The sequence below is a fragment of the Hibiscus syriacus genome, unplaced genomic scaffold (genome assembly GCF_006381635.1).
Source record: "Hibiscus syriacus cultivar Baekdansim isolate YM2019G1 unplaced genomic scaffold, ASM638163v2 tig00110505_pilon, whole genome shotgun sequence".
NCBI lineage: Eukaryota > Viridiplantae > Streptophyta > Magnoliopsida > Malvales > Malvaceae > Hibiscus > Hibiscus syriacus.
Genome location: NW_024062765.1, coordinates 1,058,841 through 1,076,321, shown reverse-complemented (window position 1 = coordinate 1,076,321; position 17,481 = coordinate 1,058,841). Strand labels below are relative to the sequence as shown.

The window sequence follows — 17,481 nt, the reverse complement described above, 5'->3', positions numbered from 1 at the left end:
TATTTATACCTAAAAAAAGTAATATGTTTATTATGAAATTGACTTTGACTGCAGTTTTCACTTTATGTTTTTACTATTGACTGAAACTATGAGTGAAGCTAAGTCAAAACTCCAATAGGTGAATGGACCCAACAACATGTAGCTTGTAGCCCACCAGCCCCACCTTCATGCCTTGAATCCCGCTGAGGCTAAAACTTCCCTAAAACCTCCCTAAGACCTTGACTCACTCCAGATAGTGAAACTAATTTGTTTTACGATCGCTTATATTTTTACTTTAGCATTTGTTTTCAGTTAAAGAAATGGCAGTCGATGATTCCTGCAGAAAGCCTGGAGCTGGTCCTTTTAAGTGGGAGATCCGAGCCGGTGTTCCCAAGCTCCAACATCAGCAACAAAAACAGAGGCAGCCTCCGCCGCAATTGCCACCACTGACATCGGCTTTTATAAACCAACGTTCATCGCCGAGTCCTCCGCCCGGACCTCCTCAGCAAAAGCTTAAGCCTCCACCAGCTGGATCCTACTACAACCTATCTCCGGATCCCCGAACTCACTCTTTTAGGTCTACACCCAATGCCCGATCCGAGATTTCCCGGTTCAATCAACCCACCCGAATCAAACCCGAATGTGTCTCACCCGGGTGCTTCCCGGCACCATTGCTTAGGCGAACGAGAAGCAATAAGAGGACCCGAAAACTAAAACCCGAATCCAATTATGTTTCAGACCTCCAGAGCCAATCGCGATGGTCGTTATCAAGCCGGAGGCCACTTGCACCGTTCTACAACTCTCCGGCTTCGTCCTTTTCATCTTTTAGGTCATCGCCCCGACCTGTGACTGATATCGCCGGGCTTGGATTTTTCTAAGGAACCCAAAAAAGGAGATTGTATAGTTGCTTTGGGACACTATGATTCTTTTTTTTATTATTAAAAAAAAGCGTTGTTAAATCGGTTAAGTATTTGATAGCCGAAGTTGCAGGTGGCATGGGTTAACTTGTAACCATTTATCTCTCTATCACACGCCCAAATGTGATGCTCGTAAATTCAAGAGTGAAACTTTTTTTCTTACTATTTTCTTCAAGATACTTAGATAGAGACCAAATAATAAAATTTTGAATATAAAATATATATATATAAATTTAAAATTTTTAAAGATACAGTCTTATCTCAATATCTCTCGAATTAAACGATCTAATAGGACTCATCATATTTCCAAAATATTATAGGAAAAGAATACATTTATTATTTAATTTTGATTTAAGTATATAAATTTAATTTTTAAAATTTAATTTTTTTAAAAAAATCATATTTTGTAAATATATATTAGCTGTTTTTAAACAGTAGATAGAACTAAAGATAATTTTATATTTCATTGAAATGTATATTACAAACTAAAACTTGACTTGGACTGTAAATTTATATTTTGAAAAATGGTAGTTTAATTTTCCAGGCACAAAAGAAAAAGGAAATTTTAAAAATAAGGTATTTTAAATAGAAAAGGTGGTTATTGTTAAGGTGTGAACGGTTACTTCTATTAAGAAAAAAAACATATTATAGCAAGAAAGAAAAGAAAAAGAGACAAAAATGAGTTTTACTCTAAAATTATATTATATTTAATTCTTTTATATTCTCAGACGCAGGTTAATCAGAAGCCAGAAGAAATTGTTTGGCTTTTGACGGCGATGGACAAGGTAATCAGTTCAGTTTTCTCAGGCTTCATCGACGCCATTGGCAAACTTTTCCACTCTCCACTCGACTTTCTATCCGGGAAATCCTGCATGTAAAATTCCTTCAATGGCGTCTCTAGAAATTTCCTACTTTTGTTTCTTTTTTTCATTATGAGTGGATCTTCTTTTTCGACATTTTGAACATGGATTTCCCCTTTCTTTGTCCAATGAATCGATTTTTTTTTTTTTTAAAGAAGGATGAATAATCTTATTTTCATGTTTGGATGATCATTTTTCAGTTCAGTTTGTGGATCAACATGGGATTTAATCTGTTACATAGAGAATTTTTGTGTTGCCAATGTACTGAAATTGATCATGGCATTGGTTCTATCCTACATTGGTAAGTTTCAACCATTTATTTCTTTCCAACTCTAAGATTTCATCTTCATTTTCTTTTTAAAGAATTTAAATTTGTCCCTTCAATGATTTGCAGTACTCCTATACCTTTATCTGCTATACAAAGTGGGTATATGTCAATGCATTGCTCATAGTATCTGTAGACTGGCATGGGGATGCATTTCTTGCTGGTTCTCATCTTGTAAATTTTGTTGCACTTTCTTGTGCTATAAGCTTCGAAACGTCAAGCGAGTAAATCGTCCACGAAGAAGAAGAAGAGTAATCGAGAATCAGTTTGATAGTAGTGAAGATTCTGATGATCATAATGACAATGATAAAAGCTTTTCGTATGACATTTCTAGACCAATGGAGGTAAGTAATCATTCACTATCAGGTCGATCGAGAAACTACAAGGGAGTTCACTTAACAAGATCTTTGAGGCCTAGAAATCATCGGATTAAAGTGGGGATTAGTAGAGATGCTCTTTATAAGAGAAAACCCGGTAAGCATATAAACACGGTTCATGACATTAGGGTCACACACACATCAAAATTTGCACATAAAGGTTCAAGTTATAGGGGAAGGGCTCATCATAGCAGGAGATCATTGTAAAAATAAGGTTCAAATTTTATTTATTCTCTTGCTATTGTATCCAAAAATAAAAAATAAAGGGTATTTTCTATGCAACCTATTAGGACTTCCATTGCATGGCATAAAGCTGCCTTTATCTAAAGAAAATTTCAGCAAGCTTGAAAGGATCGATCCTTCATATGTAATTGCAAGAACAAAAGAGGTTTTTTCTTTTCTTTAAATGAACAAATGATCGAAACCATCAAAAATAATTATGACGACGGTGATGATAGCTAAGCATCTTATGACCAAAGTAACAACGACGACTATGAATCCATAGGTGATCTAGAGTTTCTTGAGGGACAATCTAAAGTTATGCAAAGATGAGGACTTACGGCTAGGGGTGTGCAAATCCAGGTATCCGGGTTTTCGGATACCTGAAGTGTCGGGTACTCGGATCTTCGGTAATTGATTTCTCAGCCCGTGTCCCGACCCTGATGTTGAGGGTATCTAGTAATCGGGTACCCGAATTTTGCGGATACCCGTATTTTGGTTACCCGAATACCTTTTTTTAAATTATTAATTAAAAAACACACATAAATTTAAATGTTCGAAATTTTGAATTACATAGTCCAACATCCAAACATAATTAAAAAATGTCATGTTAGCATCTGTGGATACTAATTTTCGTCTGACCCAGCAGCAACCCACGACCCGTTGGAGCCGAACCAGCAACCCATTCCAACCACATCCGAAGACTCCTCACCACTCGTGCAACCACCGTCGGTTCTCTCGGCACCAACATCCACAAGGCAACAAACTTAAAGTTTTAATCATGATCAAACTCCCTAAAAATATAACTCTTTAAGCCTATAAAATCATATGAAAACCATGAGCAAAGGGGGGTTCATACCAGATTCATTCGAATAAAAAATAAAGAGAGATATTCGAGGGGGCAGTTCAGAGAGGAAACACAAGAAACACAAAGGGGAACTCGCCTTCGATTCTGAAAAAGGGGGGAGTTACAGTGGAATCACTTGAGAGGTGTTGCTGGAGAAGGAAAACTGAAGCAAAAATAAAATAAGAGAGAAAGAAGGCTCTCATTTTCGGTCGACACTTGTTCCCGGTGATCGGATGAGCCATTCGATGATGTGAACAGTGGAATACTTTGGAATTAAATCGATCCAACAGTGGTCGGCAGCAAATTCGAGAGTGAAAGCTGAAACATTTATTGACCATTTCGTATAAAATGGAGGTTGGATTCGTGTTTCCAACGTCGAGGCAAAACACCTCGTGAAACATAGAATCGAACAAAGACTAGAGCCCAGCGGCAGACGACACTCGACCACTGCAATTCCAGAGCCTCTCCCTCTTTTGAATTTGAGATAGACGAGGCATGGTTTTAAAAACCAAAACTTTGGTTTTTTAATGTTGCACGTGTTTTTACGATTCAAAAGGGAGATTTCATGCCTCAATCATCCAAGTTTGTTTTTATTTCAATTTGGTTTGTTCATATTTCAGTTTCTTTGTTTTGTTCTTATTTTTATTTATTTATTTAGTATATATGTATGTTATGTTCATTTATTTCCTTTTTGTCCCTTTATTTTATTTTACTCTTTTTATATATTTCTTTTATTATATTTTCTAGTATTATTTTTTAGGTTATTTATTATTTTGTTTTATTTTTTTCTTTATTTTATTTTATTTTTACTTTTATTTTTATTTTTTTTATTTTTTATTGATTTTATCTATTTATTGTTTTTTTCTTTGATTTATTGTTATTATCATTTTTTTCATTCTTATGTTTTTTTCCAATATTTTTTACCTTGATAGAGAAATTTCAATCGATCAAAGGTAAGTAATTCGAATTGGATATTTTAATTTTCGCAATTAAAGACAACCGGCAAATTAATTGGCACCGAAAGGGCTGTTCAAGGGTGCTAATCCTTCCTTGATCGTAACCGACTCCTGAACCCGACATATCTTTGGTAAAACGCAGATCAGGTAAGATGGTGTCCGATCCGTCTAAATGCTCGTAAAAGTGATCGGTAGCGACTCTAACCCAATTCATTCACGTCGAAGCCCAATTCTGGGCCCAACCGAAAGACAGCCGCAACAGCTTGGCGACTCCACTAGGGACAGGTAAGTGAGTCACACCGAAATTAATTTTCGGTTGTCTTTTTAGCGAAAATTATAAATTTCAATTTATTTATTCGATTCCAATTATTTACCTTTGATTATTTTTCAAATAAATAGTTGTACTGGCATTTTTTCCAATAATTTCATATTTTTGAAAAGTCTCTATCTCTAGCTCTATACCCGAGCTCTGAACCCTTTTTAAGTGGGGGTAAAACGATGTATTCGTGAGAATTTATTCTCTGCACAGGCCTAGCAAGTAACCTTCGGGATTCATATACCTTATGTCTTTGTGTGAATTTATTCACCGCACAGGCATAAGGGAATGTTTCCTATCGAGTTTAACTTAGTCCACACAAGCTTGTTATAGGCTTAGAACTAAGGGTCTGGCAAGCCCAAGGGGCACCAGCAAGGAGAACTCGAGTACCTTTTTAGAACCTAAACTGGGAGATTACAGGGAATTAGAGCTCACCCCAAAGCCTAATTGTAAACCCTAGGCTGCTTGAATTATTTCTTGCTTTACTTTTTATTCAAAGCATGCGAACTAGACAAATATGTTGTTAGGATTTGTTTGAAATTAACATGCGGGATAGAGATAATGTCCGGGTAGGAATAATAAGAATGTGGGGTAGATATCATGTGGGGTAGGACTTTTATTTTCATGACTATTTTGATTATTTTTACCTCACTAACTCTTTTCATTTTTGTTATCTTTTATTTTATTTTCATTATTTGCATCATTCAAAAGATGTGTTGATCCACCAAAAACGTGTTCGTTAAATGTAAATAATTTGCATTAATGGACAAAGGGGTTATAACATAAGAGATGAAAAGCTCAGAAGTCCAGCTTTGGTCAAAGAATACTCAGGATAGACCGGGATTTACACCGAGCACACCAAAAGTCAACTTTTTGAGTTGGGAAAATTTTTTTGGGGCAAGACAACAAAAGGTTATTGACTTAGAAAGTCCCTTCAAAGACAACATGCCATTTTTGACAAATTCAAGGAGCAAGCTTCGGATAGTTCCTATCGATGAAGGGCTCTAATGATGCATTTGTTAGGAACAGAGTCAACAGAGAGTAAAAATCGGAGATGCCGTCATTCGAGACTTTTTGGGGCAAGCAGCTCATCACTTGCACAGCTTAGCCAGAGGAGCCGAAACAGCTTGACAGGGTATTCAATCGGTGACAGAAAAGACGGAAGACGAATCAACTTGTCAGAGGTTGTTCGGGATCTATACCATCAAAATGTTTTTTATCTCTTCATACGTAACACTTTTGTCCCCAATAAGGATTATTTATAATAACATACACATTTTTTTGGATCAATGCCTCGAACATTGCATGCATTATGCATCTAGACATATTTTGCATTTTGTTATTTTTCTTTACATTTGCATTAACTAACAAAGCATGTCTCATCAAAAGGAACAAATACTGGATACACCACCTCAAGCGTTAGACAAACCCCATCTGCATAACACTTGCTTGAAAAAAAGAAGATGAAAGCTAGAATTGCTCAGATCGAGGAGAACATGTTGAAGCTCCAGAGAGAGTTAGAAGACAAGATAAACCAGAGCAGTCGAAGTACTTTGGATACAATCATGAAAAGCCAAGAGTCATTGGTTGATCAAATTGTGGCCAAGTTATCTGGTCTACAACAGACCAGTGCACCTGGGGCAGGTTCACCGGAAGGGGTAACTATACCACCTACCCCGCAAGTGGTTGTCTCACCTGGAACTTCAAGGGGACTCATCTGCTACAAAAACAAAGACCCCATATATTTTAGAGATACAGAATGATATATTTAACCCTAAGAACAATCCAGGTTATTATCATGTACCGGATTTGGACGAAGAGGACAAAACGAAGAAGATAGAGGAAAAATCAAACAATTGGATGAACAAATGAATGTAGTCAAAGGAGACAATGACTACAGTGGAGTCGATGCCGCAAAACTCAGTCAAGTCCCCGGAATTCGAGAAGTTTGACGGGAACAGTTGTCCATCCACTCACATCACCATATTCTGCCAAAGATGACAGGATATAGAGGAAACGACCAACTCTTGATCCACTTCTTCTAGGAGAGTATGTCGAGCTCAGCCATCCGGTGGTACAACCAGCTAAGCCGATCATATATCAAGACCTGGAAGGACATGGCCAAGTCATTTCTGGAACAATACAAGCACGCCAATGAAATGAGCCCAGATCGAGTATGGTACAAAGCATGGAAAATAAGCATAACGAGACTTTCAGACAATATGCACAGAAATTGAGGGATTTGGCTATACAAGTTCATCTGCCCTTGGATGAGAAAGAAACCCAGAAGTTTTTTGTACAAACCTTGAAGGCTCCATACTTCGGACACCTGGTTGCCATCATATCAAGAAGCTTCTCAGACTTAGTTATAGTAGGAGAAATGATCGAGTCGGCCATAAAACAAGGCAAGATTAAGGATGGGGAAGTTAGTAAAAAACCTCTTATGAGGGAGAGGGATGGAGAAGTTAACATCCACCACGTCAATAAAGGTGTTACAATCTCTAGCCCAAAATCAACTGCAGTTGTACCGTCAGTACTTCTAAACAAGATTTTAGAGAACCCCGAAAAGAAAGGGAACATTTTAACTTTATTCCCATGACCTACAAAGAGCTTTACCGATAATTTGTTGACACCCACATAGTGTCACCATATCCGGTGGAACCCATGAAGCCCCATACCCCAAGTGGTATGATGAGAATGCTCATTGTGAATATCATGGATGTGTCCCAGGGCACACAATTGAGAATTATTACGTATTTAAGAGAATCGTGCAGAAGATGCATAACCAAAACTAGATCGACTTCAACAACTTGGGGGCATCCAAGTGAGGAAGATCATTTCATCATTTGAGTCATTTTGTTTGATTTTTTTTTATTTTTTCTTAAGTTTTTGTAAGGATATTTAAATAAGTTTATGTTTCTTTAAATATAGCGAGCAATGAATCACATTTGCAAACTTGCAATTCTTTGAATATAAACTGAATTAAAAAACTCTGTAAATGATTCAGAGTTACAGATCTTTGACAAGGTAACATGATCAAAAACTGATAAAACAATGACTTTTGACCTTACCAGAAGATGCGCTCAAACACCGTACCCATCTCTTGCAAAGAACCAATGTATCCTTCTCCCTTCATAAGGCTTGGTATTTAGATGTGCATAGGTGCGGACAACATGGGGTATCGTTTGCATATGAAAAATACTATACTTTTTGTTTAAGATGTTCAGTGATGATAATGATCTTCATAGATGGAATAGTCAAGTAATCAAATCTATTTTAGGTAAGTTGTTTGGAAATTGAACTCTAAAGATAAGATTCCTTGACTTTCAAAAACACCTAGACTATGACAGGTTCTTCTCGACAAACTTAAGAAATTGGACCCGTATACCCAGATTATGATATTATATATATACAATAAAGCTTTAGTTGTCCCTCTAAAGCAATTGGTTAAACACCCTGGCTTTATGGATAAGATTCAGCTAGCCTGATAAATGTGATTATAATATACAATAAAACTTGAGTTGTCCCTCTAGAACAATTGGTTAAACGTCCCGGCTTTATAGATAATTTTCAGCTAGCCTGATAAAGGTAATTATAATATCTATACAATGATATTAAGTTATCCCTCTAGAGAAATTGGTTAAACTCACCGGCTTTATAAATTCAGCTAGCCAGACAATGGAAAATTTAAATAAGGAGTTTCGATAAAAATGAACTAAGGGAGTTAAGGAACACCTGTTATAGTCAAATTCACACGAGCACTTAAGAATTTTATTTTTAGACTGATATTTCTGCACTACCTTTGTTAGAGGAGCTTACAAAACTTGAACAAATGGAAGATTTCAGAGGACTAAAAAAAAGTCTAGTAATTGATCATGCTAGTTGTGTCATTTTGTCCGCATCCAATTAAAATGCCAAGCCAAAAAAGGGGCATGTTGCAACGAGCAAGAAAAAATAACATTTTTTATGGCTGAAACCTTAGAAAATAGGAAGCCAACCTAAAACCAACTCATCAATTTGAACATTTTTCAAAGAGTTATAACTCTGAAAGCATGAAAGAGTATTGATTCTTTTGATATTATTTGAACTCATGTTTATGATTTGATTCGATTACGAGCCTGAATTAAGGGGCAATGTTTTACAAAATTCTTCTATTTTCATATCCTTTTTTCCCTCATAAATAAGAGAAATGAGAAAAATACTTTTAAATAGGACAACCTCAAATATGAAAGGTCATTGAAGCAGTAACCTGAGAAGAAAATGGGGGATGATCGATTCCAAGGACCAGATCAGTAGACAAAAATGAGGCTCAATCCTAATTCATGTTGCATGCATATTAGGCATACTTAAGAGTATCACATTTATCATCTTTTCACATACATAATTTTTTGCAGTTTTCAGAGTCAACTTTCGACTTCAAGATGAAAGATACTCGATTCGAAAGCTCCTTTAAAAGATTGATGGTGATTGCTTGACTCAACAGTGAGAAACTACATCTCAACCGACTTGACATATCTACATATCTCAGAATCAATTTCAGATGGGTTCGAGAGTCAATTCAGAACGAATCCAGATCAGCTTAACTCAATAACGAGTAGTAGGTTTCCGATTAACATTTTCAAGCCAGATTTCAATTCCACGACGAAAGATATCCAGCTGACAGAATTTATCAATGGGCTTTCCCGTGAAGGGAGTCATCCAGAAATCATATTACTTGGTTCAGACCCGCTCAAAGGAACCACCTGAAGAACTATGACCGGCTTAGACCCATGAAGGGAAGCCATTTTTTAAAGAAACTATTTGCAGCATAACTCAAGGTTAGAAGGGTTATATTCCAATAAAAGACCTTTGAGTTCGACTACGCTCAGCTCCAAGGCACATCATTTACAGCATAACTCAAGGCTAGAAGGGTTATTTGCCAACAAAAGACCTTTGAGTTCGATTACACTCAGATCAAAGGCACAACATTTACAGCATAGCTCAAGGCGAGAAGGGCTATCTGCCAATGAAAGACCTTCAAGTTCGACTACGCTCAGCTCCTAAGCACATCATTTGTAGTATAACTCAAGGCTAGAAGGGTTATCTACCAACAAAAGGCCTTCGAGTTCGACTACGCTCAGCTCCAAGGCACATCATTTGCAACATAGCTCAAGGCAAGAAGGGTTATTTGCCAACAAAAGACCTTCGAGTTCGATTACGCTCAGCTCCAAGGCACATCATTTACAGCATAACTCAAGGCTATAAGGGTTATCTGTCAACAAAGACCTTCAAGTTTGATTACACTCGGCTCAAAGGCACATCATTTGCAGCATAGCTTAAGTCGAGAAGGGATATCTGCCAACCAAAGACCTTCGAGTTCGATTACACTCAGTTCAAGGACACATCATTTACAACATAACTCAATGCTAGAAGGGTTATCTGTCAACAAAGACCTTCGAGTTCGATTACACTCAACTCAAAGGCACATCATTTGTAGCATAGCTTAAGTCGAGAAAGGCTATCTACCAATCAAAGACCTTCGAGTTCGATTACACTCAGCTCCAAGGCAAAAAGGGTTATCTATCATCAAAGACCTTCGAGTTCGATTACATTTAACTCAGAGGCAAAATCAAATTTACAACATAGCTCAAAATAAGAAGGGCTATCTGTCAACAAAATTTTTGAGTTCGATTCCATTCGATTCGATGACACATCAATCACACTACTTTTCGGTTGCAGTTGAGGTTTTCAATTCGAGAAGAAGACCTGGGTTAACCGTGCCTTAGTAACAAGAAACTGTTTTCCAACAGCATAGCTTAAGTTGAGAAAAACTATCTGTCAGCGAAAACTTTTGAGTTCGATTTCGTTCAGCTCAAGGGCCTATCACCCTCATGGTGGAGTCAAGGAACAGTTCTTCAGTTAAAATTTTCACAACAAGGTCTTTAAGCCGAGAAGAAGACCAAGGTCAAGAATGAAAATAAGAAGTCATTTTCTGATTTTTCTTACGATTTCAACTTCACAATGAAAAATATCGTACCCAAAAGATTGACCCAACTTCACGACGAAGGAGTTATTTGTAACACTGCAACACCAAAGTCTTCAGGTCAAGCTTCATCTTCACGACGAAGTTTCCTGGGCTAGAAGAAAATCCAGGAGCCATTTGTCAAAGCTTTGAGTTCGATTTCGACTTCACATCGGAGGATATCGTGCTCCGATTTTTCTAGTTCAACTTAGCCTCACAGCGATGAGGTCATTTCATAATCCAGTCCAAATTAAGAAACCTGCCATAACGTCGGATTCCAACTCTACAACAAATGACATTCGATAAGATGAATGATGTTAAACTCGGTGATACTTTCATAGACGAATATTGTATCTTGTAATCTTTGCCCTATTCCCGTTACACGACTATGGGCAAAGAGGGGCAGCTGTGGATACTAATTTTCGTCCGACCCAACAGCAACCCACGACCCATTGGAGCCGAACAAGCAACCCGTTCCAACCACATCCAAAGACTCCTCGCCACTCGCGCAACCACCGCCGGTTCTCTCGACACCAACATCCACAAGTCAACAAACAATAAACTTAGAGTTTTAATCGGGATCAAACTCCCTAAAAAATATAACTCTTTAAGCCTATAAAATTATACGAAAACCATGAGCAAATGAGGGTTCATACCAGATTCATTCGAATAAAAAATAAAGAGAGATATTCGAGGGGGCAGTTCGGAGAGGAAACACAAGAAACACAAAGGGGAACTCACCTTCGATTTTGAAAAAGGGGAAGTTACAGTGGAATCACGTGAGAGGTGTTGGTAGAGAAGGAAAACTGAAGCAAAAATAAAATAAGAGAGAAAGAAGGCTCTCATTTTCGGCTGATACTTGTTCCCGGTGATCGGATGAGCCATTCGATGATGCGAACGGTGGAATACTTTGGAATTAAATCGATCCAACGGTGGTCGGTAGCAAATTTGATAAGGAAAGCCGAAACATTTATCGACCATTTCGTGTAAAATGGAGGTTGGATTCATGTTTCCAACGTCGAGACAAAACACCCCATGAAACATAGAATCGAACGAAGACCAGAGCCCAGCGGCATACGACACTCGACCACTATAATTCCAGAGCCTCTCCCTCTTTTGAATTTGAGATAGACGAGGCATGGTTTTAAAAACCAAAACCTTGATTTTTTAATGTTGCACTTTTTTTATGATTCAAAAGGGAGATTTCATGCCTCAATCATCCAAGTTTGTTTTATTTCAATTTGGTCTGTTCATATTTTAATTTCTTTGTTTTGTTCTTATTTTTATTTATTTATTTAGTATATATGTATGTTATGTTCATTATTATTTCCTTTTTGTCCCTTTATTTTATTTTACTCTTTTTATATATTTCTTTTATTATATTTTCTGGTATTATTTTTCTAGGTTATTTATTATTATTTTTATTTATTTTTTTCTTTATTTTATTTTTACTTTTATTTTTATTGATTTTATTTCTTTATTATTTTTTTCTTTGATTTATTGTTATTATCATTTTTTTCATTCTTATGTTTTTTCCAACATTTTTGACCTTGGTAGAGAAATTCTAATCGATCAAAGGTAAGTAATTCGAATCGGATATTTTAAATTTAAATTTTAATTTTCGTAATTAAAGACAACCGGCATCGAAAGGGCGGTTCAAGGGTGTTAATCCTTCCTTCACCGTAACCGACTCCCGAACACGACATATCTCTGGTAAAACGCAGATCAGGTAAGATGGTGTCTGATTCGCCTAAATGCTCGTAAAAGTGATCGGTGGCGACTCTAACCCAATTCATTCACGTCGAAGCCCAATTCCGGGCCCAACCGAAAGACAGTCGCGACATCATCATTGTTCATTTTTAAATATGGGTAACCTAAACAGAATCAAAACGTAACGTTAGGTATAATTTTGAAAAAATATAATAATCAAGTGACCAAAACATAAATTAGATAATATATAAGTGACCAAATAGGTAGTTTACTCTAAATAAAAATATTTATGAATTATATTAGATAATATATAAGTGACCAAATAGGTAGTTTCCCTAAATAATAATCGAGTGACCAAAACATAAATTAGATAATATATAAGTCACCAAATAGGTAGTTTGCCCTAAACAATAATTCGAGTGACCAAAACATAAATTAGATAATATATAAGTGACCAAATAGGTAGTTTACCCTAAAAAAATCCCTAAGTGGGTACTCGAGTATCCAGAAAAATTCAATTTTGTGATATGGGTCTGACCCTGGAAATGTCGGGTCGGGTCGCTGACACAGCAGGGTAATTTTTTAAGAAAATTACCCGGTTTTTTTTTAGTTTCGGGCTGACGGGTCGGGTATTTTTGCACACCCCTACTTATGGCTGAAGGTTCTTCTAGGTTGATGCATTCCGCCGTTATTCTCGTTTTTGAAGTCTGAATCAACTGAGGCCCGGAAGGCAGCAGCAGAGGCTATATTTGAAGTTTCTTCTGGTGGTCTTTCAGATGGCCATGTTGGCATGAAAATATTTGTTACAGAAGGTGTCGCGCCAACTTAATGGGAACAACTCAGTCCATCGAACAAGCAGGACAATGTGGTGGAAGGGTTTGTTACTGGAGCTTTGAGGAACCTTTGCAATGTGAAGGATGACTATTCGAGAGCTACACTGAAGGCTGGAGTAGTAAATATAATTGTGGGTCTTCTTGCTTCTGATAATGCTGCTGCTCAATCCAATGCAGCTTCCCTTTTGGCCAGATTGATGTTGGCATTCAGTGATAGCATCCCAAGAGTAATAGATTCTGGGGCTGTCAAAGCAAGCTTGTAGGTCAAAAAACTGTCGCTTCTGTCCGTTCAAGTGCTGCAGATGCTTTAGAAGCCCCGTCTTCAATGTCCAAAGCAGCAAAGAAGGCAGTTGTAGATGCAAATGGTGTTCCTATTCTTATCGGGGCTGTTGTTGCTCCTTCTAAAGAGTGTTGAGGGACAATATAGTAACGATTTTGATGAAGACATGATGCAATCTACAAAGAAGAAGGCTATGATGATGATGAGATTGATTTGGATAATTTTTTCGTACGAAGAATTGACAGCTCTGGAAGCTTAGGAGGGGCAAAGGCACAAGGTTTTTTTTTCCTTCTGAAAATTTTTCTTTCGAGTTATTAAACATAAGTAAATATAATATAATCTCTTAATGTTTATAATGTTTTCAAGATTAATATTTTCATTCAATATTTCTTTTGAATATTGAATAGATAGTTCGAATGTTGAGTCCACATAATAATATGATGTGCATATTGTTGGGCTCCTAGGCCCTAAGATGCCTTTAGACTACCATCTTACTCCCATTATAAGCTTTTTCTCAACTCAACCCAAAGTATTGTTCAAGGAGTGTCCAGGGACTAAAATGTATATTATTTTTTAGAAAAATATATTATAATGTTATAGATTAAGTCCCCTTTTTTAGAAAAAAATATATTATTTTTTTCTAAAATGAACTAGATCATTAGATTAATTTGATTCAAATTTCAATAAAAATAATTCACGTAAACTTGAGCATAATTTACTGAAACCGCTAAAAAGATATTTTTTTTATCACTGAGACGATTAGATTTGTTTCTTAAAACACTTTTTTAAAGCATAATTCACACAAAATTAAGCATTTCCTCCATGTTTCATTCATCCAGCCTAGAGACTCCAAGCTCTTTTCCCACCGAGTGTGGGATAAAAAGTTTAGATTCTTGCCATTGGTTCTTACAGCAAAAAGATGGGGAAAAAAGTCTAGAAAATTGAGTATGATCTTTACAGATAAGTATAATTTAGAAACCAATTTATTATATAATAATAGATGTCAGCCCCATATGCAGATGCTCCCTCCTCCCTCTCTTTATCCACATGCTTTGCTCTGTTTCTTACAAAAATCATACAGATCCCATGAAGATGTATCATTCCTGCCTTCACCGGTAATGCTGCCGAAACAATCACCAAACATAATTATTAAAACCAGTTTAAAATAATTCAAACCCGAACCGTTTAAATATTTTTAATGGATTTGATTGAGGTGTTTGTGAAGGGCGTATCGCCTATATTTATTTATTTAATTTTGTGTTGGTCCAAGCGTATCACCAATATTGAATGCTTTTGCTTTCCCACAAGTCATTAATTGTATTTACCTTTTTGTTGGATTGTTAAGTAGATTAGATCTACCAATATCCCGTTTATTTTATTAATAAATTTGGACATGATCAGATATCTCATAGTAATAACTAATAAATATATATTGTACGGAAGAATTAATGTATAGTTAATAAAAGGTTCTACCATAAATATTAATAGTTTTTAACATTTTCAGTAAAGCGTTACCTAGAATATTATTTTTTACTGAAAATGTTAAATATTTTAGGTAGCGATCAATATTAATATTTTCAGTAGAAAAAATAATATTTTAATAACGTTTTACTGAAAATATTAAAAAATATTAATATTTCTGATATCGTCTTTTTTTAACCGCATATTAAAACTATAGTACCTTATATTTTTTTTAAATATCTAAATATGGACATTGTTGTGGTAATGATTTTCATAATTACATGACAGACATGCAAAACACATTTTTTTACTGATTTCTAGGTTACTAAAAGCAAATTACATCGAAGACTCGTGCTGTCCAAAATAATTGTAGATGATTATTTCTATTTTTACTTAAACAAAATAGGCCAAAATATGGACAGTGTTCTGATAGTTTTGAATCCCAAGTTCATTAGCGTTTTTGGCTGCAGACAACAGGTGGGGTTGAAATCTAACAATTTTAACTCTAAGAGTGAGTTTGGTTCGCATAATCATATATTATCAAGAGGAATTTTTTTTCAGAATTGTATTCTTACATTTGGTTCACAGAATCTTATATTGTCGGGAATACTCTTTTTCCAATAATAACATTTTTTGGTTAAAATGGTGGGAATGTCACTACCTCCAAATTCTTAGGTAATCTTACATTCACATCACTTTGGATAAGAATATCATTAGATGGCGTTTGGTTCGTTGGAATGTTTCCAAATTCTTAGATAATCTTACATTCACATCACTTTGGACAAGAATACCCTTAGGTGGCGTTTGGTTCGCTGGAATGTTTCTGAGGGAATTGGAATATGTGAATGAATTGGAATATGTGAACGAATTGGAATCTGTAGGAATTGAAATCTGAATTTGAAACCTGTTTGGTCGGCAGTAAATTGAATTGGAATCCAATTCTATATTCTGTTTGATTCGCAGATATGTCAAATGAATTTGATTTAAGTAATGTAAAATGACATAATTGCCCTTCTTATTTTTTTTGCTTAATTTTAGTTTGTTTTATAACTTACATGTAGCAATATATTATAAAAATATTAAAAATATTAAAATTTCATTTTATTGATTGATTATTCATTTTAATAAATTATAAAAATCATACTAATAAACACCATAAGTTAAAGTCATCCCAATTAGGGATGACTATGGGTTGGGTTGGGTCAGGTTTTTGGTTCACCCGACCCAACCCGAGAACAATGGAACCTCCACCCGAGACCCGACCCGACCAAAATAAAGTTTCACCCGACCTAACCCGAAATAATAAAAAAAATTATTCAATAAAAACAGTGACTTAATTGAAAAAAATTATATATAGAGGGGTATTGTTGTAATTATTCCTAAATATATAAGGTAAAATTATATATTTTTTTCGGGTCGGGTTGGGTATTTTTCACCTTAAACCCGACCCCGACCCGAATATCATTCTTAAAAAAACCCGACCGACCCGAATATCACACTTAAAAAAACCCGACCCGATCCTGAATTTTTTTTAAAAATCTGACCCGATCCCTAATTTTTTTTTTAAAAAAATCCGACCGAATACCGAAAGATTGATGAGAGTAGTATGGTCAAATTTCACATTTCCTCCTCCAAAGGATTTCAATTCATCATGTTATGAATGAAATGTACTTTCCCTCATTTGATGGAATTGGATTCCAATTCCCCCTTTGAAAACTTGAACCAAACATAAGAAAGTGGTGGAATTGGATCAAAATTCCCCCTAATTCCAATGAATTTCAGCGAACCAAACGTCACCTCAGACTAATGAATTCTTTTTATAATGATCCTTTAAATTCTTATTTTTTATACTTTATTCAAAATTATAAAAATAATAATAATATACGAAGAGTTTGATTTACTAAAATATTAATAATTTTGAGAATTTAAAATATTTTATATTTTTAATATTTAATTTATAATTTTATGGGATGAAAAAATAGTATTATTGTAAAAATGTAATTATTTGAAATAATATTTTACTACCATAATATTATTTTTTATATTATATTTTATATAAATAAATATGATACTTATGAACATTATTGAAAAATATAAATTTAATATACTAATGATATATTAAATGTAATTTATCCTCAAAAGTTAGATAGTATAACGATTAAAATATTTTTATGAATTTTCATTTAAATATTTATAAATTAATATTAAAGTTTAACTTTAAAAAAACATCACAATGATAATTTGGTAAAATATGCATCCAAGTAATCTTATATTCCTCCAACCAAACACAATAATCTTACATTCATTCTAAACAAACCAAACAAGGTAATACAATATTCTCATAATAATGTTACATTCCAGTAATATTGTTCCCAAATGTAATCGTACATTCTGTGAATC

General features: G+C 35.3%; 2 protein-coding genes across 2 annotated transcripts; both read left to right on the top strand.

The window, feature by feature from the left end:
• Positions 1-299: 299 nt before the first annotated feature.
• Positions 300-857, top strand: LOC120129973 (protein EARLY FLOWERING 5-like). The gene has a single exon (XM_039147347.1). It carries the CDS (start codon positions 300-302, stop codon positions 855-857), a length of 558 nt encoding a protein of 185 aa, XP_039003278.1.
• A 1,562-nt stretch (positions 858-2,419) lies between these two features.
• Positions 2,420-13,755, top strand: LOC120129972 (protein CELLULOSE SYNTHASE INTERACTIVE 3-like). The gene is made up of 4 exons (XM_039147346.1): positions 2,420-2,425; positions 13,214-13,291; positions 13,367-13,599; positions 13,635-13,755. Exons 1-4 carry the CDS (start codon positions 2,420-2,422, stop codon positions 13,753-13,755), a joined length of 438 nt encoding a protein of 145 aa, XP_039003277.1.
• The last annotated feature ends 3,726 nt before the right edge of the window (positions 13,756-17,481 follow it).

Excerpts from the sequence above, each read along its gene's own strand:
- LOC120129973 (XM_039147347.1), top strand. The coding sequence starts at position 300 with ATGGCAGTCGATGATTCCTGCAGAAAGCCTGGAGCTGGTCCTTTTAAG.
- LOC120129972 (XM_039147346.1), top strand. Across the intron at positions 13,292-13,366 it reads GTGGTCTTTCAGATGGCCAT|GACAATGTGGTGGAAGGGTT; the intron begins GTTGGCATGAAA and ends TCGAACAAGCAG. Across the intron at positions 13,600-13,634 it reads GGGGCTGTCAAAGCAAGCTT|TGCTGCAGATGCTTTAGAAG; the intron begins GTAGGTCAAAAA and ends TGTCCGTTCAAG.